The sequence below is a fragment of the Delphinapterus leucas genome, chromosome 19 (genome assembly GCF_059928025.1).
Source record: "Delphinapterus leucas isolate spDelLeu-1000000601 "Yukka" chromosome 19, BTC_Dleu_Yukka2, whole genome shotgun sequence".
In the NCBI taxonomy this organism is placed as follows: domain Eukaryota; kingdom Metazoa; phylum Chordata; class Mammalia; order Artiodactyla; family Monodontidae; genus Delphinapterus; species Delphinapterus leucas.
In genome coordinates, this window is record NC_143147.1 from 50629938 (window position 1) to 50654856 (window position 24919).

General features: G+C 51.6%; 2 protein-coding genes and 1 non-coding gene across 3 annotated transcripts in view; 2 read left to right on the forward strand and 1 right to left on the reverse strand.

Annotated features, from left to right (window-relative positions):
* The first annotated feature begins 3937 nt into the window (after positions 1–3937).
* On the forward strand, positions 3938–4010 carry TRNAR-CCU (transfer RNA arginine (anticodon CCU)). The gene has a single exon. It is a non-coding gene; the product is annotated as a tRNA-Arg (tRNA).
* Positions 4011–8419: 4409 nt separating this feature from the next.
* GAST (gastrin) lies at positions 8420–10542 on the forward strand. Its single transcript, XM_022557990.2, has 2 exons — positions 8420–9502; positions 9645–10542. Exons 1-2 carry the CDS (start codon positions 9292–9294, stop codon positions 9746–9748), a joined length of 315 nt encoding a protein of 104 aa, XP_022413698.2. The 5' UTR covers positions 8420–9291; the 3' UTR covers positions 9749–10542.
* Positions 9999–24919, reverse strand: part of HAP1 (huntingtin associated protein 1) — a 36904-nt gene continuing 21983 nt past the window's right edge. Inside the window, 9 exon segments of the mRNA XM_089901266.1 lie at positions 9999–20300; positions 20958–21161; positions 21542–21575; positions 21578–21918; positions 23026–23064; positions 23383–23474; positions 23608–23742; positions 24065–24139; positions 24523–24653. Of these exon segments, the coding sequence (XP_089757392.1) occupies positions 19949–20300; positions 20958–21161; positions 21542–21575; positions 21578–21918; positions 23026–23064; positions 23383–23474; positions 23608–23742; positions 24065–24139; positions 24523–24653 (1403 nt within the window). The 3' untranslated portion in view covers positions 9999–19948.

The window sequence follows — 24919 nt, forward strand, 5'->3', positions numbered from 1 at the left end:
CTCCCTGTCACACACTGAATGTGACTCCTTGCCTAAACACAGTGGAAATAATTTAGCTATTTGTACAGTGGTTGGCTTAGCATCTGACTCCCCAACTAGAATAGAAACTCCATGAGAAAAAGGTGTGGTTTGACTTGTTCGTTGCTGAACCCCCGCATGGTACAGCACCTGCACCAAGTAAGTACTCCGTAAATGTGAATGAATGAGCGAATGAATGAATGAACACAGCCAAGAGTTGGCAATGGGGTCTGGACATGGAAGAGAAGGTGTGTGTGGAAACAGCTTTAAGATCATGAACCCTGAAGTCATGACAGGGTGAGACCATCAAGGGAGAGAGAGGAAGGGTCCATACGATCCCTGTGGAACTCCTATATTTGGAAGGAATGGAAGGTTCAGGCAGGTAGAGAGGTTGAATGGTGCCTAGCAGGAGACCTTAAAGAAGCCCAGAGGGCTGGACTACAATGCCAAATGCTGCAGGAAACAATTGTAGGCAACTAGGAAACACCCAAGGCCAATGAGTTGGTGACCTTGAGAAGGGTCAGAAGCCCCTTTTCAAGGAGCAGTGTAGGGGGGTGGTGAAGAGGTGAGTGCATTGGATATACACTACTCCTCCTTAAAAATATATATTTTATTTGACTGTGAAAACGATATGCACTCACTGAAAAATTGGACAACAGCAAAAAGTAGGAAAAAGAAAACAGAAATCTATGTAATCCACTATGTGAAAATTTCCCTGTGTCCTTAACTGTTTTTCAAAAACACCATTATTGGGCTTCCCTGGTGGCACAGTGATTGAGAGTCTGCCTGCCGATGCAGAGGACACAGGTTCGTGCCCCGGTCCGGGAAGGTCCCACGTGCCGCGGAGCGGCTGGGCCCATGAGCCACGGCCGCTGAACCTGCGCGTCCGGAGCCTGTGCTCCGCAACGGGAGAGGCCACAGCAGTGAGAGGCCTGCGTACCGCAAAAACAAAAACAAAAACCCAGTGAGATGACACTTTACTCAGTAGGATGGCTATAGTCAAAAAGACAAAAAACACCATTTTTGGTGGAGGATGTGGAGAAATGGGAACCCTCATACATTGTTGGTGGGAATGTAAAATGGTACAGCCTCTGAAGAAAACAGTCTGTCAGTTCCTCAAAAAGTTGAACATAGACTTACTCTGTGATCCAGCCCTTCCACTCCTAGGTATATACCCAAGAGAGCTGAAGACATATGTTCACATAATACCTTGTACATAAATGTTCCTAGCAATCATTGTTCATAATAGCCAAAAAGTGGAAACAACCCAAATGTCCATCTGATCACGTTAACTGATGAATGAATAAATAAAATGTAGTATATCCATGCAATGCGATATAATTTGGCAAAAAAAGGAACGAAGTACTGGTACATGCTGTAACATGAGTAAATCTTGAAAACAATGCTAAGTGAAAGAAGCCAGACACAGAAGGCCACGGTTTGTATGATTCCATTTATGTGAAATGTCCAGACATATCCAGAGACAGAAAGTTGATGAGTGGTTGCCAGGGGAAAGGAGGAATGAGGAGGGACAGCAAAGGGGAACAGGGTTTCCTCTTGGGGTGATGAAAATGGTATTAAATAATGGTAATATTTGGGTAACTTTGTGAACATCCTGAAAGCCCCTGGATTGTATGCTTTAAAAGAGTGAATGGTGTGATATGTGAAATATATCTCAAGAAATAGGTTATATGTATTTTTTTAATTGCATCCTTTCAAAGCTGGCTGGGTGAGCAAATTATGAGCAGGGAGTTTTGCTCTTGCCACATGGCATCACTTTGGCTGGTGAGCACAAATGTCCTCTACCCTCTGCCAGGGATAGTGTAGAATGAGATGGGTTTATAAATGCAGGAGAACTTCAGTAAAGCCTGGAGAAATACACTGCCCCCTCTCCCTTCCCTGAAATAGCTTTTCACAATAGCCAAGTGAGGTTGCAGGTAAAACCAGCCATCAAAACCTCCTCCCATTTCTCCTTAGCCCCACTGTCCCTCCAACCAACCTCACTCAAAGACTGCCATACAGGGAGCAGGAAAGCAGCAAGGAAAGACTTTTATTTAATGCTTGTGAAATCAAACTGCCTAAGTTCAGATCTCAGTGGATGAGCCCTGTGTCCTGGGCAAATCACTGTGTTGACTCTGGGATTGATTTGATTGATTTGATTTTATCCTAGTTAGGAGCTGATAAGTTATTCTTTGATCAATGCCAGCAGAAGACAAAAGACTCCTGGGTCAGAGACAAATAACCTTATTACTTACAACCCAGCTAACAGCATGATTTGCATCAATTCCCCTCGCCCCTCAAACTCCACAGTTGGTGACACAATATGGACCCAGATGGATGCTTTGTGGGCCGTAGTTGCAGCTGAGGAACGCTGAGCTTGGGGAATCTCCCTACTCCCATCGGGAGATCAAGAACCTCATCCTTCAAGGTTACTCACTCCAAAGACATCTCCGAGACATGGCCCAGGTGAAGAGTGGTCATAACCTTGCATTCTTGGCCTCCTCAGCAAGAACATTCAGGGATGCTCAAGGTCCATAGTGGACCTTCATTGCTTCATTGCTTCTCCCAACAATCACCAGCTCTTTCTGTGCGTTCGTTTCTTCAGCTATAAACTAGGGAGAAGAGTGTTACCCTCCTTGTGGGGTTGTGGTAGGGATTAGAAGACATAATGCATGTAAAGTGCTTACCATGGAGGTCTGGTCATAGAAATGCTCCCTAAATTTTAATCACCATCATTCTGGGAAGAGGGAGGGGAAACGTGTTATAGATGTCAGGAGGCTTTCATGGAGGAGAGCTTCAAGGTCCAGGGAAATAGACAAGGTTCCCCAGCTTACATCGCCCCCAACCACCTGTGGTACCTTAAGCTCGCATCATACTGTCTCTCCTTCAAGAGAAAAGGCATGAAGACCCTCTTGATCAACACTGTGTCCCCAGGGTCAGCACAGTGCCTGGCACTAAGTGAGAACTTAGAGAATTTTTGTTGAAGAAACAGATGAATGCATGAATGAATGAGTGAATGAATGAAAAAGTGAAGGTACAAGGTCTCTAAGCAGGCAGGAGGGTCTGGGATGAAGGACCCTGGGAGGGGGGTTGATCTTGAACGGGGCTATGTCCCCTCTAGTAACGGCAGAAAGGAGAAAAGGATGGAAGGCAGGGATTTCCCTGGTGGTCCAGTGGTTAAGACTCCACACTTACACTTTAGGGGCACAAGTTCGATCCCTGGTTGGGGAACTAAGATACCAAGGGGCCTAAAAAAAATAAAAAATAAAGGATGGAAGGCAGACTTGGACAACCTTGGTCATGGTGGAGAGATGGGGGCTGATGTCAGATGACTTTGAGAGTGAAGGGAGAGATGATTCACAAGGTTGCCAGGCAACAGCCCAGCTGCGGGCTATTAATCTGTAATGGAATCAACTGGCCACTTCCAGGAACTTTCCTGTTTGCAGGGAGAGGAAGACAGAAACTAAGGGGTAGTGGCATCCTCTGCCAGGAACTGGGGACCCGCCTGGCAGGTTCTGAAACAGGACAAGGGCAGTAATCCAGATGCACCACACACGACTGAAATGACAAACCCTGTGACCCAGGCTGGGGAGGAAAGTGAAACCGGGAAGGGTAGGTGGGTTGTGAGGACCCAGACGGGGTTGGGGAACTGGAGGTCCCAGCAAAGGTAGATTCAGCAGGCGCTGGGCTTCAGAAGAAAGGGTAGAACAGGAGGCTGTGGGCGAGGAGAGGCTGCAGTAGCCGGAGACCAAGAAGACGGACCAGGTTCACAGCTCAGCCGCCTCGCCTCCTCCCCGTGGGGTCTGGGGTAAGCGACTCAACCTGGCCGACCACCCCTAAAATGTACCTGAGGAAAGAGTCCTCTCACATTAGTACTTTTAGAATTATTTTCCCATTTAAAAACACTGTCGGTGGGACTTCCCTGGTGGTCCAGTGGTTAAGACTCCACACTCCTGATGCAGTGGGCCCGGGTTCGATCCCTGGTCGGGGAACAGATCCCGTGGGCCGCAACTGAGACCTGGCGCAGCCAAATAAATACTTTAAAAATAAAAACACTGTCGAAGAAGTCGGGGGGGGAACTTCCCTGGCAGTCCAGTGTTTAAGACTCCGCGTTTCCACTGCAGGGGGCGCGGGTTCGGTCCCTGGTTGGGGAACTAAGATCCCGTAAGCCACGCAGCACAGCCAAAAAAAAAAAAAAAAAAAAAGAGAGACAGAGAGAGAGAAAGAAGGTGAGAGGCAGGGCCAGGGAGAGAAGGCTGGGATGGGAGCACCTCTGCTCTCTCTCCTCTCCGCCGGGCCTGTCACCTGCCCTTGAGGTTGGCGGGTGGCCTCTCCAGTTCAGCCTGAGGGCATCATACGGGCTGTCCTCTTGGTTCTGCTACCTTATGACCTTCGGACAGCAGGTGAGGCTAGAAGTCGTGAACCCATCTCCCTCTCCCCAGCCCCAGCCCCAGCCCTGGGAGGAACCGTGGATGCCCATGTGGATATGAACGGCACCCAGGTGTCACTGTTTGTCCCAGCACCTTCACACCCTCCAAGGCCCCGTTGCCTGGGGCGGGGTGACTGAGTCACCGTCAACCTCTCCCTTTTTCCATATCAATAACTGATTAGGGAGCCAAGGCACTGCCTTCCTGACAGCAGCTCATCAGAGGTTTCCCAAGGCCAGTCCTGACAGCAGGGAGCGTAGCTGGGGCGAGGGGCGGGGGACGTGGTGGCAGCGGAGTCCAGGGAAGCTTTTCCCCTTGACAGGGAACCATCGCTTTTGTCTATTTTATGTGTCCCCCCTCCTCAAGAATCTAAACTCCACCAAAGCAATGAGAGGGCCAGTCACAGTCACCTCTTATCCCCAGGGCCTCATCCAGACTGTGGTTTACAGCACATGCTCGATAACTGGAACAAAAATGGACTAGATGGACAGTCAGATGTCCTGACAAACATCTCCCTTAAGTGCACTGGAAAAATCACCCGCGAACTCACTCAGGGTCCGTTCTCACTGACAGAAGCCTTCAAAAGGCTGGAACTCCTTGGATTCATTTTCTAGTGTTGCCATAATAAATTACCACAAACTTAGAAGCTTAAAACAACGCAAATTCATTCCCTCACAGTTCTGTAGGTCAGGAGTCCAGGTATAGCATGGCCCACTGGGCTGAAATCAAGGTGCTGCCAGGGCTGCATTCCTTTCTGGAGGTGCCAGGGACAAATCCAAGTTCAAATTCATCCAGGTTGTTGGCTGAATTCAGTTCTTTGCGGTCATGGGGTTGAAATCCCTGTTCCTTGCTGGTGGTCAGGGGGAACCACTTCACTCCTTAAGGTCACCTGCATCCCTCATCTCGCTGCCCCCCACCCGCCTTCAGACCAGCCAAGGCTGGTCCTTCTCATTCTTCAAATCTCTGTTTCATCCTTCAGCCACATCACTTCTGCCTCTGGCCGTGGAGCGCTCTCTGTTTTTAAGAACTCATCTGATTAAATTGGGCCCACTCAGACCATCCAGGGTAAACTTCCTATTTTAAAGTTTGTAACCTTAGTCGCATGGGCAACATCTCTTTTGCCATGCACTGTCACATCTTCACAGGTCCCAGAGTTTCCAGCCCAGCTCTCCTTGGTCAGTCATGTAAACTCAGGACCGTGTATGCAAAACGTGTGCATAGATCTTGTCACATTCCCCCTTCACCACAGCCCTGTGAGGTAGGAATGAGTGATTCCCATTTCACAGATGAGGCTAACTGAGACCCAGAGAGACTAAGGGGAGAGGATGCAAACAAATTAGATGCCCACGATATTCTGGGCAGCTTGCTTTATGTACATCATCTTCAAGACTCCTCTCCAAGTTACTTCCTTTGTTTCCTGGGGGGATAAAACAGCCATCTGCCCCAAACTGGAAAAGGACAAAGCCAGGAAACCCTTCCCTTTGCCATCAGACTAGCTCCCCTTGTGAGGAGAACATGCAGTTTCTGTGACTGTGAGCGCCCCCCGCCCCCGCCACCCGCAGGCCCGCCAACGCCCACCAGCAGCAGCCGTCTTCCACCATCACCTATTGCATGGGGGTACCTGCTTCTGTTTTGTGCAGTGGCCACCCCTCCAGTAGCCAGCCTGCAGAAGAACAACCAAAGGAGCATAACCCCCTCCTCAGCAGAAATCAAGTCTTGGGCCCTATACAACCAGGGCTCTGCTGTAAGCTTATAATTTCCTGTTACCACAGCAACGCAAACGCCTCTATTCCCCTAGCACGTGAGCAGAGCTGCTCCCCACCCCACCTTTTCTCCCAAGCCCCCTCAAAGTCCCTTCCATCTCTGAGATTCTGTGATTCGATTAATTATCAACAATGCCTGCCCCGTTTTTGTCATTTTCATTTATTTCATCTGCTGAGTCCCTGAGTCCTGCTCCGGATGTGAGTGGTTATTTATCAGAACGTTTGGCCACTGGTTGCCATGGACACTTCACAGCCTGCTTCTTTCATCGCCTGCTCATTTTCAGCAAGTCTGGCTGTGAGCGTGGGTACCACGGCCCCGTATGATACCCAGGGGCATCAAAACTCCCCCAGACAAGGAGGGGCCCTGACGACACATGAACAAGAGCTAAATCTCTAGCCCCAACCGTGGAAAAATCAAACACAGCCTAGAGCTAGTCATATCCACCCAAACCAGGTCGATGCAGCAGTTTATCAAATAAGTTGACCAAACGCACCCTTTGGTTTTCTGGTACATTCGGGCAAACGCTTTAGTCTCTTTGCTAACCATTTAAAGATGTATTTTGATATTGAAAAGTGCAGATTACTGTCTTGCTTTGCAAACAAAATGAGGGAGCCTGGAAGTGCAGGAACCTCAAGGAGCTGGCTTTGATGGGGGATGCAAGGGGTGGGGGAGGAGGGACAGACCCGAGAGATGATGGGGAGCCCCAAGCTAAACCCAGCCCAGCGTAGAGGGCGTCAAAGGCATCAGAAGGGGGACGCTCAGGGTTTTCCAGGTAAGGGAGGTGAAGGGGCTTCAGAGGCAACCAGGACGCAGCCACTAGGCAGAGAAAGCGGGGCCATCAGCCCACGGCCCATTGCTCCTGATAACTATGACACGTCCTGTTTGCAGAGCCCAACAGAGGGGACAGGGGATCAATACATCACTCCACATTCACACACTCCCTGCTCTTCAAACATGAACATGTCGGGAAATAGGCTTCCTCTGAATCTAAGGTCACTCGGTCCATCCAACTGGGATGTGGTCCAAGGAATGATCACCAGGCTGCTGACCCCAAGGACATGGCAGGGGGCTCTGTCCTGAGCCCAGGGAGCCTGTCTCCCGCCTGATATGCCCAGCTGAAGAATTGCCCCCACTCTGCTCCTGCCCCTCTCTGTGAAGTTCAACTCGCCTTCCCTTCCCCCACATCTGAACAGCTGACTAAATGACAGGGCGGGGCGGGGCTGAGGTACCTGTGCCCATCCTTATTCCTCTGCAGTGGGGAGCCTGGCCTCCTGGGGGAGGAGGGCTTGGGAGGGCCCTTGAGGGTTTATAAGTCAGGCTGGAGCGCCCAGCAGAGCAGAGAACTGAGGCACCAGGCCAACAGCAGCGACACGCATCTCCCAACTCTGCAGGTGAGAGTACCCAGGAAGGGAGGGGAGAAGCTGGGAGGAGGGTTGATGGGACCCCTGCCCTCAGCCAGTTAGCAGCCTCACATTTCAGTGTCTCCAGGGCTGGGAGCCTTCCCCTAGCCCTTAGCTGGGTTAGGTCTCAGCTCTAGGACCCACCCTGGCATCCCAGCCCTTGCCTTCGAGCTGCCCTGCTGCCTCAACCAGGGCCCTTCCCTGACCCCCTGACTCCATGCTCACCCCAGCCCTGCGGGGTGAGGATGAAGACTATTCTCCCATCTCTCAGGGGAGAAAACTGAGGCCCAGAGAGAGATGTGACTTGCCCAAAGTCACACAAATTGGGCAGGGTTGGAACTGGAACCTACAGCTCCTAGACCCATCTCAAGCTCTTTCCTAGACCAGCACTGTCTCATGGAACTTTCCATGTTGGTGGTAACATTCCACAGCCTCACTGTCCAATACGGTATCCGCCAGCCACATGTACACTAAAAATGTGGCTTGTGCAAGAAAGGAATTTGTGTGTGTGTGTGTGTGTGTGGCCACCCAGCATGTGGGATCTTTGCTCCCCGACCAGGGATTGAACCCATGCCCCCTGCAGAGGAAGCACGGAGTCTTAACCACTGGACCGCCAGGGAAGTCCCAGGAATTTTTAACTTTTATTAATTTAAATGTAAAGAGCCACATGTGGCTGGTGGCTACCATATTGGACAGCATCACTCTAGATCACTGGTTTTTCAGGTTTGTTTCTTTAGCAGCAGAACCCTTTCTCTTCCAAAAGAAATCTAACAGAGAAAACAGAAGAAACCAGTAATTTATTAATACAAATGTGTTCTTCGAAGGCAACATGTTTATTATTTACTTCCGATAAATTTTAGATTTGTTTGAGGGTCCGGTTTATTTCTGTATTCTGGTTTCCCCAAACTTGGTTCACCTTGACACACAGCTGCAAATGGTGACAGTTTCAGTTTGTTTGTTTGTTTGTTAACTGCTAGATTATAATCAGAGGATAGTCCTCAGGTAAGTGAAAATGGCAGGAGAACCTTTCCTCCGAAGGCTGCACAAAAACAGGGTGACCCCACTACACAGTGAATGTGCTGGTTGGCTGCATAGAGAGGCATGAGCAGCTGAGTGTGTGTATCCCATTCCTATTACTATTTAAAAGTTCACTTTCAGGGCTTCCCTGGTAGCGCAGCGGTTGAGAGTCCACCTGCCGATGCAGGGGACACGGGTTCGTGCCCCGGTCCGGGAGGATCCCACATGCCTCGGAGCGGCTGGGCCCGTGGGCCATGGCCGCTGGGCCTGCATGTCCGGAGCCTGTGCTCTGCAACGGGAGAGGCCACAACAGTGAGAGGCCCGCGTACCGCAAAAAAAAAAAAAAAAAAGTTCACTTTCAGTTGCAAGACTTAAGCATTACAGAACCGCTCACGTGGCCTCAAATTCTTCAGAACAGTTTAGAAACCATTGTTCTGGGTTTTAAATTCCTCCGAGAGAAACAGTCACTGTAACTAGGGTAGGTAAGGAGCAAAGGGGCAAGGCTTGAGGTTGGGAGTTAGGGGAGGATCTGGCAGGACCTGGAGGAACAGAGCACAACCCCACGCAGAATTGCAGATCCGTCAGCAGGGAGGGTCCTGGCCCTGCCTCTGGGTGCCTGGACAGCCCCACCTTTAAGCTCAACCCCTCTCTCCTTTGCAGACAAGATGCAGCGACTGTGTGCGTATGTGCTGATCTTGGTGCTGGCTCTGGCCACCTTCTCTGAAGCTACCTGGAAGCCCCGCTCCCACCTGCAAGATGCACCCTTGGGTCCAGGGGCCAATAGGGACCAGGAGCCACATGGGCTGGGCCGGCTGGGCCCAGCCTCTCACCACCGAAGGCAGCTGGGGCTCCAGGGTCCCTCACACTTGGTAGCAGGTAGGAGCTGCTGCTAACACTCCCTACTTGCCTCGCCCAGCCTGGTTTAGCCAAGGTCCCCCCAGGCTGGCCCTGGCTTCAGTCTCCAGAGGCTAGGCATCCTTCCCCCATCCTCACCTCCTCTCCCACCTCTGACCCTCAGACCTGTCCAAGAAGCAGGGACCATGGGTGGAAGAAGAAGAAGAAGCATATGGCTGGATGGACTTCGGCCGCCGCAGTGCCGAGGAAGGGGACCTAGGTCCCTAGAGCCAAGCTTGAGAGCCCAGCCACCTCCCAGCCCAGCCTAGCCCAGCCCCATGAAACATAAATCGAAATAAACTAGCTTCCAATGAATGGATCACATTGTGTCAAGTGTCACGGGGCAGGGAATGGGGGTGGCTGCGGCAGAGTTGAGACAGGGAGGAGGGTTGAGCACGCCCCTAGGGGCAGGGATACTAGCTAAGTCTCCTGGGTGTCCCCAGAGCTTAACGTTGAACAAGACTCTATAGTGTGGATGGGAGAATAGACGGTGTTATCGCAACCAGAGTGAGCCCTCTAAAAGAGAAATCAATCATGCCACTCCAGAGTCAACCCCCCAGTGCTTTCCGTTGCACTTAGAATAAAACCTAAGCTCCTGGGGACTTCCCTGGCGGTCCAGTGGTTAAGACTCCACGCTTCCACTGCAGGGAGCACGGGTTGGATCACTGATTGGGGAACTAAGATACCCACATGCCGCATGGCCCAGCCAGAAAAACAAAACAAAAACAAACAAAAAAACCAACGTGGGCTCCTTGCCATAGCCCTAAGACCTAGCCCTGCTGTCCTCTTCCACCTCATGGGTGCCAAATTCCTTCCTCCTTCCTCTTCCTTCCTGCTACTCAAGCGCACCATGCTCTTTCCTGCCCTGAACCTTTGTCCTCGCTGTTCCCTGTGCGTGGAATGCATTTCCTGGGCACAAACGTGGCCAGCTCCTCTTTTTCTCTTGGGTCTTGGTTGAAAGGCCTCTTCCTGAGAGACCTGCCCTTTCTGCTCCTCGCACGCAGCCCCCAATAGTCTTTCATCACAGCATAGCACCGTCTGCAGAGCGCATTTCACAATCTGTAGTTGTTTGTTTGCCAGTTTATTGTCTGCCTCCCCAGGTAGAAGGGAAACTCTGTATGGGTGGGGACTACGTGTCCTTCTTCCCTGCTGTATCCCTAGTGCCAAGAACAGGAGATACCCCATAAATATTTATCAAATAGGGGACTTCCCTGGTGGTCCAGTGGTAAAGAATGTGCCTTATAATGCAGGGGATGCAGGTTTGATCCCCGGTCAGGAAACTAGGATCCCACATGCCGCGGGGCAACTAAACCCGCATGCCTCAACTATTGAGTTCGTGTGTCTCAACGAGAAAGCCCGCGTGTCACAAACTACAGAGCCCACGCGCTCTGGAACCCGCGCAACAACTAGAGAAGAGAAAAATCCACGCACCACAACTAGAGAAGAGAAAATCCACACGCCACAACTAGAGAGAGGCCTGAGCGCCACAACGAGGGGTCCCGTGTGCTGCAACTAAGACCCAACACAGCCAAAAATGAATTAAATAAAGAAATAATTTTAAAAATCTTTATCAAATGGATAGGCACGTGGCCAGCACACACACTTGGCGTTTTGCTCGTATTCCTTTACTGTTCCTGTGCCTGTCACAGCATCCTATCCCAGGCACCTGCTACTCGCCACCTGAGGGCTTTCAGAACGCAAGGCAGGCTGGAATTTCTGGGGAGTTCGTACCTCCAGAAGCATCTGTCAGTCAATGACAGATTAGAGTTGGAGAATAACTACCCCAGCTCCCTCACCTGGGGCGGGGTAACACTGAGGTATATGATACTCTGTCTCCCAGAGGTCCCCAGTAGCACTGAGCCCTAGTTACCCACAACAGTAACCTGCTCAACGATCTCCTTTATCGGCTCCCTTCCCTTCCCTGTCTCACATCCTTAGGCTGCTACAGGTATTTCTTGTGATCACCGCCCAAATAAACTACTTGCATTCAAATCCCTATCTCCAAGTCTGCACCTGGGGGAACGCATCCTAAGACAGTGGGTACTAGAAGCGGTTATAGGAAGTAAGACCCCCATGATGGGATTCTGGGATTTGGTCCTGCACCGGCCAGACCCCACTGCTGTGCTAAGAGGGGTGTTGATAACACCTGAAGCATCACAGTCACCTGTGGATTCTCTCATCTTACATCACAATTCCATTCTAGCAATGGAATGGGTCTTCACTGCTGCCTCTCTGAGCCTGTTGTCTCCTTCCTCAATACTCTGCTGAGGCAATTCAGACATCTTCGATTCAATTGCTGTATGCTGTTGTTTTGTCTGTCAAGGAGTCATTGCCAGCGAGTCATTTGGCTTCAGGTGTCTTTGCCAGGAAGTTAAATCCTGAGTCATAGGAGGGTAGGCATCCTTGTCTCCCATATCAATAAACTCCTCTCCCCTGGGAATTCCCTGGCCGTCCAGTGGTTAGGACTCCACATTTTCACTGCCGAGAGCCTGGGTTCAATCCCTGGTCGGGGAGCTAAGATCCCGCAAGCCGGGCGGTGTGGCCAAAATAAAATAAAATAAAATAAACTCTCCCCTAGCCAGTCATTCTCCAGCTCACCCTCCTGGGTCTACCAACCTCAAAAATCCACTCCTATATTTGTTGTCCTGGTCCCTGCTGGTACCAGGTCATTCAGCTCCTGCAGCATTTGGCAGAGAATAATCCCTCTCTTCTCTTATCCGGAACAGTACTTCTCCACATGCTAAGACCTGGACGTTAGCTTGTGGTTTAGAAACGCCTAAGGGTGGCAGGGGCAAATCTTGAGAAGCATCATTTCAGGAGGCATCTGCCTCAAGGAGGTCTTTGCAGCCTCCAGGTAAAGGGAAGCTGCTCCCCTCTGGCAAAGTAGAGGCCCTTCTTCCAGCCCAGAGGATTCCCGGAAACCGGGAGTTCAAGATTCTTTTACTTTTTTTTTTTTAATTGAAGTATAGTTGATTGACAACGTTGTGTTAGCTTCTGGTGTACAGCAAAATGATTCAGTTATACATATGTATACATATTCTTTTTCATATTCTTTTCCATTATGGTTTATTACAAGATATTGAATATAGTTCCCTGTGCTTTACAGCAGGCCCTTGTTGTTTATCTATTTTATATGTAATAGTGTGTATCTGCTAATCCCAAACTCCTAATTTATCCCACCCCCTTTCCCCTTTGATAACCATAAGTTTTTTTTTTTGTTTTTTTTTGTTTTTTGCGGTACACGGGCCTCTCACGTGGGATCTTCCCGGACCGGGGCACAAACCCGTGTCCCCTGCCTCGGCAGGCAGACTCTCAACCACTGCGCCACCAGGGAAGCCCTTCTTTTCTTTTTTAAATGGGGGAGGGGATTTATTTGTTTGTTTGTTTGTTTGTTTTGGCCTTGGGACGCAAGGCTTGCAGGATCCTAATTCCCCGGCCAGAGATCAAACCCGGGTCACGGCAGTGAAAGTGCCGAGTCTTAACCACTGGGAATTCCCCATAAATTTGTTTTCTATGTCTGTGAGTCTGTTTCTGTTTTGTAGACAGGTTCGTGTCATTTTCTTCTTAATTAATTAATTTATTTTTGGCTGAGTTGGGTCTTCATTGCTGAGTGCGGGCTTTCTCTAGTTGCAGTGAGCGGGGGCTACTCTTCGTTGCGGTGGGTAGGCTTCTCATTGCGGTGGCTTCTCTTGTTGCGGAGCACGGGCTCTAGGCGCACAGGCTTCAGTAGTTGTGGCTTGCAGGCTCTAGAGTGCAGGCTCAGTAGTTGTGGCTCACAGGCTTAGTTGCTCCGTGGCATGTGGGATCTTCCTGGACCAGGGCTCGAACCCATGTTCCCCACATTGGCAGGCAGATTCTTAACCACTGCACCACCAAGGAAGTCCCTGTGTCATATTTTAGATTCCACATGTAAGTGATATCTTTTGGTACTTGTCTTTCTCTGACGTCCTTCACTTAGTATGATAATCTCTAGGTCCATCCATGTTGCTACAAATGGCATTATTTCATTCTTTCTATGGCTGGGTAGTATTCCATTGTATATATGTACCACATCTTCTTTATCCATTCATCTGTCGATGGACATTTAGGTTGCTTCCATGTCTTGGCTATTGTAAATAGTTCTGGTATGAACATAGGGGTGCATGTATCTTTTCAAATTAGAGTTTTGCCCACATATATGCCCAGGAGTGGGATTGCTGGGTCATACGGCAACTCTATTTTTAGCTTTTTAAGGAACCTCCACACTGCTTTCCATAGTGGCTGTACCAATTTACATTCCCACCAACAGTGTAGGAGGATTGGGAGTTCAAGATTCTTAAGGGCAGGGCTTCCCTGGTGGTGCAGTGGTTGAGAGTCCGCCTGCCGATGCAGGGGACACGGGTTCGTGCCCCGGTCCGGGAAGATCCCACATGCCGCGGAGCGGCTGGGCCCGTGAGCCATGGCCGCTGAGCCTGCACGTCCGGAGCCTGTGCTCCACAACAGCGTACCGCAAAAAAAAAAAGATTTTTAAGGGCATCTCCTCAAATGTTCCACCCATGGGTGTCATTCTAGGACATCCTTTCATTCTAGGACTTCAGCAGAGGAGACTTTTGGGGTGCTGCTTTCAGCCTCCTTTGTTACTCTGCACTCTTACCATCAGGTCTTGGTCCTGATTTCCAATGCAATCTTCCCTTTGTTGCAATGGAGGCCATTTGACTTTCATACCATATCCTGAGTGAATGGTTGGCTGACCTGAGCCTAACATTTTCCTCCTTTAGAGATTCTCTGATGATTAACAATAGCCAAGCCACTCCACAGTCATAATAATCATTGCTCTTATCTCTCAAGTGCTGAAGCAATTGATAAGCCAATGGACCCTCATCCACCGGGATCCCATCCTAATTCACTACAGATAAGAATCTCAGTAATTGTGAAGGACCTACTGTATAGCACAAGGAACTCTGCTCAATACTCTGCAATAAACAGGAAAAGAATTTGAAAAATAATAGATACATGTACATGTATAACTGAATCACTTTGCTGTACACCTAAAACTAACACAACATTGTTAATCAAATATACTCCAATATAAAATAAAAATTTTTTAAAAGGAATCTCAGTAATTATGATGCTACAGATCCCACAGTGCTAGAAATATCTGTGTTGGACAAGAATTTCATGTGAAGTCTCTGGGAAGTCCCAATAAGGGAAGTGCAGTGCAGACCCCTAAGGCTGGCAAACTTTTTTTAAAGGGCCAGATGGAAAATATTTTAGGCTTTGCAGGCCAAGAGGCAAAATCAAGGACATTGCATAGGTACTCAAATAACCATTTAAAATGTACCCATTTAAACTATAAAAAACATTCTTAGCTTGCAGGCCAAACAAAAACAGGTGATGGGCCAGATTTGGCCCACGGGTCATAGTTTGCTGACCCCTGTTCTAGAGTCAAGGGCATGCTATCTACAGAAGAGAATTATTTACTGTTAAAAAAGCCACTCCCAGCATGCTACTGGGCCCTAGTAGGGAATGAGCACTTGGCCACTGGACATTAAGTTACTATGCAACCAGAGTTGCCCACCATGGGCTGGGTGTTTTCAGACTCACCACGTCATAAGGTTGGATGGGCCAAGCAGTGATTCAGTTTAGGATGAAATGGTACACTTGAGACTGGGCCTGAGGAAGGCCAGAGGGCACAAACAAGTTAGTCAGTCACCCACACCCCCAGGCCACCTACGTCTACTGCACCAGTGCCTCTTCCTCGGCTTACCCCTATAGCCTCACTGGAGTTTCCCTATGGCCAGCTCATACAGGAGGAAAAATTCAGGCCTGGTTCACGACGGGGTAGACTTGATAAGCTGGTAAAAACTGAAAATGAACTGCTGCTGAACCATGGCTCACTCTGGGTGGCCCTGGAATACGGTGGTGAAGGGCAGCCTTTCAGGTGGGTAGAGCTTCACGTTCTGGACCTGGGCATCCACTTGGCGTGGAGGGAGAAGCGGTTTGGGGGAAGAACACACACAGACCTCCGGGCAGCAGCAGATCGGTCAGGGGACATGCAAGAGAAAGACTAGAAATTCCGAAACGAAGACATCTGGGAAAGGGGCAAGTAGATAGATCCATGGAGGGTGGCACAGGGCCTGTGGACTTTCGTGTCTCACACCAGTGCCCACCCGAGAGCATCCACTGAAACGACCAGGTGGTCAGGATGTCTCACCCAATGGAGGTCAGCTAGGTGCAGTCTTTGGCCACTCCCGACTTGCACTATGGGCCCATGAATAAAGTGACCATGGTGCCAGAGACAGAGGTCAGGCATGGAATCGATAGTCAATCCAGCTACTACCTCTGCTGCACTTCCGACTTGTGAGCAGCAGATGCCATTTCTGAGTCCTGGCTATGGGATCACGCCCTTAGGGGACCAACAAGCCACTCGGTAAATTGATTCCATCAGACACCTTCCACCCTAGAAGGGGCATTGAACCATCCTGGTGGGGAGTGGTTCACGTTCTGAATGTAGGCTTTCCCTTCTGCCCGCAGCGCCTCCCCCAGCACTACAGGACGACAGAGCATCTAAGGACGTACAGTGTGTGACATGTCATCACAGGATCCCATAAAACATGACCTCATATCACCTCACACGGGTCAGAATGGCCGTCATCCAAAACTCTACAAACAAGAAATGCTGGAGAGGGTGTGGAGAAGAGGGAACCCTCTTGCACTGTTGGTGGGAATGTAAATTGATACAGCCACTATGGAGAACAGTATGGAGGTTCCTTAAAAAATTAAAAATAGAACTACCATATGACCCAGCAATCCCACTACTGGGCATATATCCTGAGAAAACCATAATTCAAAAAGAGTCATGTACCACAATGTTCATTGCAGCTCTATTTACAATAGCCAGGACATGGAAGCAACCTAAGTGTCCATCGACAGATGAATGGATAAAGAAGATGTGGCACATATATACAATGGAATATTACTCAGCCATAAAAAGAAATGAAACTGAGTTATTTGTAGTGAGGTGGATGGACCTAGAGTCTGTCATACAGAGCAAAGAAAGTCAGAAAGACAAAAACAAATACCGTACGCTAACACATATATATGGAATCTAAAAAAAAAAAAAAAAAGGTTCTGATGAACCTAGGGGCAGGACAGGAATAAAGACACAGATGTAGGGAATGGACTTGAGGACTCGGGGAGGGGAAGGGTAAGCTGGGACGAAGTGAGAGAGTAGCATTGACATATATACACTACCAAATGTAAAATAGCTAGTGGGAAGCAGCCACATAGCACAGGGAGATCAGCTCGGTGCTTTGTGTCCACCCAGAGGGGTGGGATAGGGAGGGTGGGAGGGAGATGCTAGATGCAGGGGATATGGGGATATACGCATATATATAGCTGATTCACTTTGTTGTACAACAGAAACTAACACAACATTGTAAAGCAATTATACTCCAATAAAGATCTTAAGTAAAAAAAAAATAAAAAAATAAAAAAACAGGACCTCAGACAAGGGACCTGCTTTATAGTGAAGGAGGTGCAGCAATGAGCATATGACCATGGGATCCACTTGTCCTACCAGACACCATGTGACCCAGAGACCGCAGGCCTAAAAGAATGTCGGAATTAAAGGCGCAGCTAAGGCATTAACTTGGGGATGCACCCTGGAGGGTGGGGTGAAGGATATACTTTGAGCCAGAGGTTCTCAAACAATGCTTTGTCCCTGACAGCCAGAACACGTGGGTCCGGGAACCTAGGGGGAGAGTGGAAGTGGTCCCTATGACCAACATTGCCAGTGGCCCACCTCAGAAATTTGTACTTCCCATCCCTACAACTCTAGACACTCCTGGACTAGAAATCCTGGTTCCCGGGGAAAGATGCTTCCACCAGGGAGAACAGTAAAAGTTCTCCTAAACCTAAAGTTATAGGGGCTTGTGAATTCCCTGGTGGTCCGGTGGTTAGCACCCTGTGCTCCCACTACAGGGGGCCCAGTTTCGATCCCTAGTCAGGGAACTAAGATCTTGCAAGCCACACAGTGCGGCCAAAAACAAAAAAAGAAAGAAAAAGAAAAAAAAGTTATAGAGGCTGCCTGGCCATTTTTGGTTCATGTCATTAGACCATCAGGCAAAGAAAGGCCAATTATTAGCAGGGGTTACTGATTCTGATTAACATGAGGGGTTAGGATCACTGCCTCATAGTGGGGACAGGAAGGAGTATTCAGGGTCTGGAACTCAGGGGGATTCACTGAGGAGAGTCTTGGGACTTCCTGCCTGGCAATAACCATAAACAAACAGGCAGTTGCAGTAACAATAGCCTGACCAGGGCCGATGACCAAGTGTTCAGACCTCTCAGGAATCTAGGTTACTTCACCAGTAACCAGAAAGCAACCTGGACCAGCTGAAGTGCTGACCAAGGAAGAGGGGAATATAGGATGGGTGGTAGAGGAAGGAGACGAGAAGTATCATCTAGGGATTCAGGAGCAATTGCAGCTGAGGACCACAGCTTATACCATTCATCCTCCAGGTGTAATTCTTCTTCCTAAGACACTGTGACCAGCCGCCATCTTAAAGAAGCAATGCCAAGCCAGAGTGAACTCCACATGGGGCTTGAGTGCATCTGAGTGGCACAAAGGGTGGACTGTAGCAGACTGTCAGTGACCTGCCCGCCTCCTCGGCACTCACCATTCTAGCACACGCTGACCATGGTCCATGACAAGCACAGTTAGTCTCTGCCAGGGGGCTTTTCCCCAGCGTATGTGTGGAGAGGCCAGAGCACCAGTGAGTTAATAACCCCAGGAGCAGACCTCAGCCAATGACAAACGAAACTTGGAGGATGCCTGCCCCAGCTTCCTCGCCCCTTGGATGGGGTAACTGAAATGGGTTCTAGATTGGTGCATCTCCGACTTCAATATGCATTGAAGGTCAAGGTCCTGGGGACCTTGTCAACATGCAGATTCTGACAATATAGGTGTTGGGTGAGACCTGAGATTCTGCATTTCTGATAAACTCCCAACAGATGTTAATGATGCTGGTCCACAGACCACACTTTGAGTTGCAACGGGCTACACTCCCTCCCAGGGTTCCCCGGTAGGACTGAGCCTCTGTTGCCTAAAACTCCCTTTCGTTAGCTTCCTTCTGTTCTCAATTCCCCACTCCCCCACCAAGAGTGCTTCCTGGGATCATCTTCTAAATAAACTACTTGGGTTTTGTTTTTTTTTTTCATGATTGAAATCTTTATTATCAATGCTCTGGAAACACCAAGAATTAGAAGGTGACTAAACCGCTCTGCGAATCGAGCTCTTATTTTCCAAAATGATAAACTCTAAACTGGAAATTTAACATATCAAGCCAGACTCATAACAAAAGTTCTGGGACCTTCTGATCTCATACTGTTTTCTGTCCCTCTCTGCCTGCGTGTTTGAGAATCCTGCCTTGGCAAGAGTCAGTCCAACAGCCTCATTTAACGGAATAAACGACTTGTTTTCACATGTTCTTCTGGGGGACCTCTGCCTAAAACAGTGGTGACTTCATTCCTGCTATACCCTTTGCAGCTAGGCACTGAGTCAGGATCCCAGGAACAGAAAGGATCGGGGAAGGGGGCCTGCCCAAGCATGGGCTCTGGAGGCCTGAGGGCTTGGGTTCAAATCCCAGCTCCACAACCAGCTGTTCCACTCTTGGAAGGGTCACTTCACCTGCCTAGGTGTCTGTTTCATCACCTGACGACCATTTGTCAGATCACCCACCACCCCCCCAGGGGTTGCTGAAATGATTATGTGTTTAGTCAAAGCCCCTAGCACATAATTCACGACTGGAGCCCATCCTCTCGCCACAGCTTTGCCCCACCAAAGTGCGCATGCACACGCACACATTGCACACACACACACACACACGTGCACTCCCTGAGAAAGACAGCAGAGGCTGGGCCAGGTAGCGCACAGGTCCTTTATTTCCTTCACCGGCACGTACATGGGCTGACAAGCAACAGACGCATGAGAAGCACTATGGGGAAGTGGGCAGATACCGACGGGGGCCTGAGCCCCCGACTCCAGGTGTTTATGAGTAAAGGGTGGGAAAGGGCGAAACATCTAGAACAAGGAAACAAGGGGCACTGAGGAGAGGACGTGGTGGGGAGTGACAGGGCCTTGGGAGGGAGCCTGGACACTCACAGGCCACAGGTGGGGAGGTGGGGAGGGCAGGGGAGGGGAGGGAGCCCTGCACCCCCATCCCGGGCAGAGGGAGTCCTCGCCCACACAGACAGATGCTTCTGGTTACACACAGCAATTAGGGACTGAGAAGAAAGAGCTAAGAACTGGAAAAGACGACCAGGTCCCTAAAAGTCACCAAGGACTGGGAAGCCACCTTTGATTTGGGGGTCAAGGGGTGAGGGGCATGTAGTGAGCAAGGTGCTCAAAACAACTTCCTACACCCCGGGCCTGAGCCCTGCCCCAGCTCAGAGCCGAGTCTGGTAGCTGGTGGGCCTCCCCCTGGGCTTCTTACACCCCCTGAGCTTCTTACGCCCCTGGGGCCACCAAGTGATCCAGGCCCAGCAGCCACAGCTTTTGCACCAACTGCAGAACGAGGGCCGGGGTTCCTTCAGCCTGTCCCAGAAGAGGGTCAAGGCTTGGGCCCTCAAGTTCCGGCCCAGGTTCATCAGGACAGCGGGTGGGCTGGTGACAGATCGGGGGTCCGGTTTCTGAGCAAGGGAAGGGAGGTCTGGGGAGGGTGGGGCTTGGCCAGGCAGCGGAAGGAGGGGCCTCAGGCTGTCTATGGGGCCTCTGCAGGCTGCTGGGAAACAGCAAAGCCTGGAAAAGAAGTGGGTGGACGAGAACTGGGGGCCTGAGGACCACAGGTCTGGCCTGGGCAGCAGGCAGGGGCTACGCCTGGTCAGCTATATCAGAAAGAGACAGCCACCATTGAGAGTTATGCAGGTTGTCCAGTCATAGAGGTCACCATTAAGTTTACAACCTGCACAACCTTACATGGCGACCCCGATGAGGCCACCCAGCAGTGACCAAACGGCCATCAGAGTCAGGGCAGATCAGATATAATGGTGAGGCTACCAACAGGTTATAAACATCACAGCTCACCCAGAAGGCCAAGAAGGCACCAGGACAGGGTTAGAGGGGAGGGATGGGTCAGGGAAGTCATTATGGCATAGCAGTGACGAAAACGGGTTCAGTGGCCTTGAACAAATTATTTTGCTCTCTGAACCTCCGTTTCCTCTCCAAATGGGGATAACACGTACCTACAGGGGTGTGAGGATTAGAGAAGATAATTCGCATCACTAAATCATCTTTGATATCTCCACGAACTCCTCAAGGCAGGGCTCTCACGGCCTAGCACAAGGCCTGAACTCAGCAGGTGTTACTCCCCAACCTTTGGGGCTTCCAGCTGGGGAGAGGAGACCTTAACCGCCCCCCATCACCCTGTAGGAGCCCCTAGCCCACCTTCAGACTCACCCAGGGGACTGGTCTGACTGTGGCCCTTGCTGGCAGAGGCTTTCGTCCCAATGGCCTGGGTGGCCCCAGAAGGCCCCTCTTCCTCCCAGGCCCTGGGAGGGTGATTGGCCCTTTCCTCCTCCAGCCTCCGAAAGTCCTGGGTTGGCCCCCCCAGCTGCTGCTCCACGACCCCGCCCCCCATGTTTGTTTTGGCTGCTGCCCCTGCTGCAGGGTTGGGGAGCCTTGGGGATGGGGGAGGTGGCGGTGGGGGACACGGGAAGGGGGCAGGCCGAGACAGGAAGCTGAGACGCAGTGAGGGGCTACAGTCCGCGCCCTGACCCCCAGCCCAGCCCCAGGAGCAAAAAGGGTGAAGATCTGGAATCCTATGCAAACTCCACGTAAATAAGCATTGGGGCCACAGCTCCCACTGAGGGGGACCTGAGGTGCCTATGTAAATGATATGCAAAGTGCATGCAAATCAGCACGCTGGGTGGGGCGGGGCTGGGGTAAGTGAGCGTTTGGGGGGCTCACCTACCCTCACCTTGCATCGGCTTGACGATCTGCAGCTTGTCCGGCTGGCCGGAGGGAGGCCCCCACGGGAGCACTCACCTTTCTGGAGCGTCTTCTGCCTCAGCTCTGCCTGTAATGGGCGTCCTGCCAGTTGGCCAGTTGCTGGAGGACATACTTTATGTCCAGGTGGGAGGGGCCCAAGCCGCTGGCCTCCAGGGCTGACGTGACCACATTCATCCGCGTTGCCTTATCCAGCTCGGGCTCCACCTCTTCCCAGGCCTCAGCCTCCTCAGACACCAGCTCTGCCTCTTCCGTCACCCCCTCGTCAGCTGGCAGGGCCTCTTCTGTGGCCCCCAGCTCCTCCTCAGGCACCAACTCCTCCGCAGGCATGAAATCCTCAGCCGACATCAGCCCCTCCTCTGCCTCGAGCCCCCGCTCCCACTCTCGATCTTCACTGTAGTGCAGCTCATAGCTGGGCAGGGAGACAGGGAAGCCCTTCCCTAACCCCCCAAAGCCAGAGCCACCCCTCTTCACTCCCCCAGGGCATCTCCAGCCACTGGGGCTCCTGCTCTCTGCCCCGGTCTGCACACAGACCCTGACGGTTACTCCCCAGTTCTGTCCCAGCCAGGGGAGAGGGCAGCTGGGTACCAGCCTCAAGGCTTCAAACACCCAGCCCATGACCCTGGTAGAAAGAAGAATGGTCACCAACACTGCCTAGGCCCCGCCTCCCCCCAGTAACCCCACCCTGCTGCACGGAACAGACCAGCAGGAACAACATCCCCTCTGCCCCCCTCCTTCATTATTGAACATTCACAACCCATCCCACATCTAGTTGCCATAGGAACAAATCCATTTTAGTAAGGCCCAGACAGGTCAAGTGACTTGCCCAAGGACACACAGCCAGTAAAGGGATCAAGCTGGGACTCAGTCCCAGTTGTTTCCAGCTCCTAGGCCAGTGCCCATTCGCCTCTCAGCCCCTGGTCAGGTGAAGGGAAGGCTTCAGCCCCTACTTGGAGAAGCCTCAAATCAGATGGCCACCCATGGGGCAAAATTTGAAGGCAAAGGGGGCAGCTCCTTCCCAGAACAACTCTTAGCCCAGCCGGCCCGAGAGCAGGGGCTTCTCCAGGGCTGTAGGGCCACAGAACCAGCTGCAGGGGGTTGTCTGGCTGCTGAAAGGTGAGGGCAGGTGGGGACTTCCCTGGTGGCGTGGTGGTTAAGAATCCACTTGCCAATGCACGGGACACGGGTTCAAGCCCTGGTTGGGGAACTAAGATCCCACATGCCGCAGAGCAACTAAGCCCATGTGCCACGACTACTGAGCCTGCGCTCTAGAGCCCGCGAGCCACAACTATTGAGCCCGTGCACCACAACTACTGAAGCCCATGCACCTAGAGCCCGTGCTCCTCAACAAGAGAAGCCACCGCAATGAGAAGCCCACACACCGCAACGAAGAGTAGCCCCCACTCGTCACAAGGAGAGAAAGCCTGTGCAGCAACAAAGACCCAACGCAGCCAAAAAAATAATAATATTTTTTAAAAAAGGTGAGGGCAGGTGAAGGGGGAGCCCCTGGTCAGCGTACCCCAGAACTGAGGTCTCCTCTGGAGTCACTTCATAATTCCTTCAACATAGAAAAGGGCCTTCACTGTCCCGAGGCAACGGGAAGCTGAAAGTGCGAAATCCCTGGGACCCCATCATGCAGAAAAATCCCAGGGGGAAATGATACACCCAGAACGTGTGCACAGAGGAAAGGTGTTGAGTGGAAGGGGCCAAGGACCAATGAGGCAGGAGGAGGGGCACCCCCGGGGGGGGAGGGGCGGGGGAGGGAGGTCAGAGCGGGGTGTGGGGTGAACCCCCTCCCACTACCAGAAAGGCCGCTGCCTACCAGGTAGGCAAGAGTGAGTGCAGGGCAGGCAAAGGTCTGGGGCCCAGAGTGCACCTTTCCATAAAAAACACAGGGTCTGAGATAATCCTCCTTATAGACGTTCTGAGCTCCTCAGCCAGGGTCTCCTGGAAATCAGGAAGTGCCTCCTACGATGGAGAGGGGGGACATCACCAGAAGATCCCCACAGAACCCCCCACCCGTACCCCCGGGCACAGGAAAGGACTGCAGATAGACACAGATCGCACAGAGGTAAAAAGGCAGGCAGCCAGGGGGCCTCACCAGAGGTACAGTGCACGTGTAGTGGGTGACAGAGCCCGTGGACGCCGGGGCTTGCTGGCGGAGGGTCTTCACCTCCTCCTGGGCCTCAATCAGCATGCTCCCACACTCAGAGTACTTCTCCCGTAGGTCCTGCAGCTGGGAACCCGCCCACAGGCTCTGCTGGGACGCAGGCACACCCAGCCCAGACGCCTTGCCCACTCTCTCCCCAGGGGGCGGGGAAGCCTGGGCAAAGAGGCAGGAGGCCCAGACTCTAGACCCCCATAATGATATGCAGGGTGATCCCCGGACTCCACTCCACTCAGACCCCAAATGAACTGCCACCTGCCAGGCCCTGTGCCAGAGGCTGAGGGTATGGAAAGGACAGACCCAGTCCTTGCTGCAAGGAGCTTGTCCTCTCAGGAGAGTCAGGCAGCTGCCCGAGGGTCCCAGGTCCCCCAGGAGCCCAGGGTAGCCTCACCTCATCCTGGAGCTGCATCTGGATTTCTTTCTCCGAAGCCAGCTGCTGCTGCAACTTCTCAGCCTCAGCCCCATACTGGAAGGACCCAAGACCAGTGAACTTCACCCCAGACCTCCCCGCTCCCGCGCACACCCTGCTTCTGGCAAGATCTTCCCAGGCTCATCAATGAGTCTCTGGCAGCTCTTCAAAAAAGAAGTCACATGGAATAAGGCCAAAGAACGTGGGGAGTCACGTGGCCTGTTTCCTGGAACACCCTGTGTCTCTCTTTGGGCTCGGTCCCCAACTTGGGACGAGGGGACAGGATGAGGCGCTCTCTGATGTCTCCTCCAACACTGACTCTGACACAGAGAGGGGCCTTGGGCCTCTGAGCTCCATGGGGTGGGGGCAGGGAGAAGGAGGTGTGGGTCCCATGGGGCCATGACAGGAGCAAGGAGCCCCGCGCACACACCCTGACGCACCGCCTGGCAGCACTGCTGCAGCTTCATGATCTGGGCCCGCAGCTGGGCAGCCTCTCTCTGCTGCTGTTCATAGTTCTGCATCCTGAGTGCCAGCACCTCCGACAGCTCGGCCATCTGCTGGCTGGCCTCCGCTGGGGAGGAGTGAGGAGAGGTCAGCCCTGGTTCCCTGGGTCCTCAGTCTCCCAGATGCCTCCGTCCACCTGCACCCCTCAGCTCGCGCCAAGTACCCGAGGTTCCACAGGGCTTAGCATCCCTCACTCGGGTCTTCTTTTCAATAAACATTTACTGACTGACACAGAGCAGGGTGTTGGACAAGCAGTCAGCAAGACCTGGCCCCAGCCCACACTGAGCTCAAGACTAGTGTGGAGACTGAGGGAAAAAGAAATCACAGTAGTGC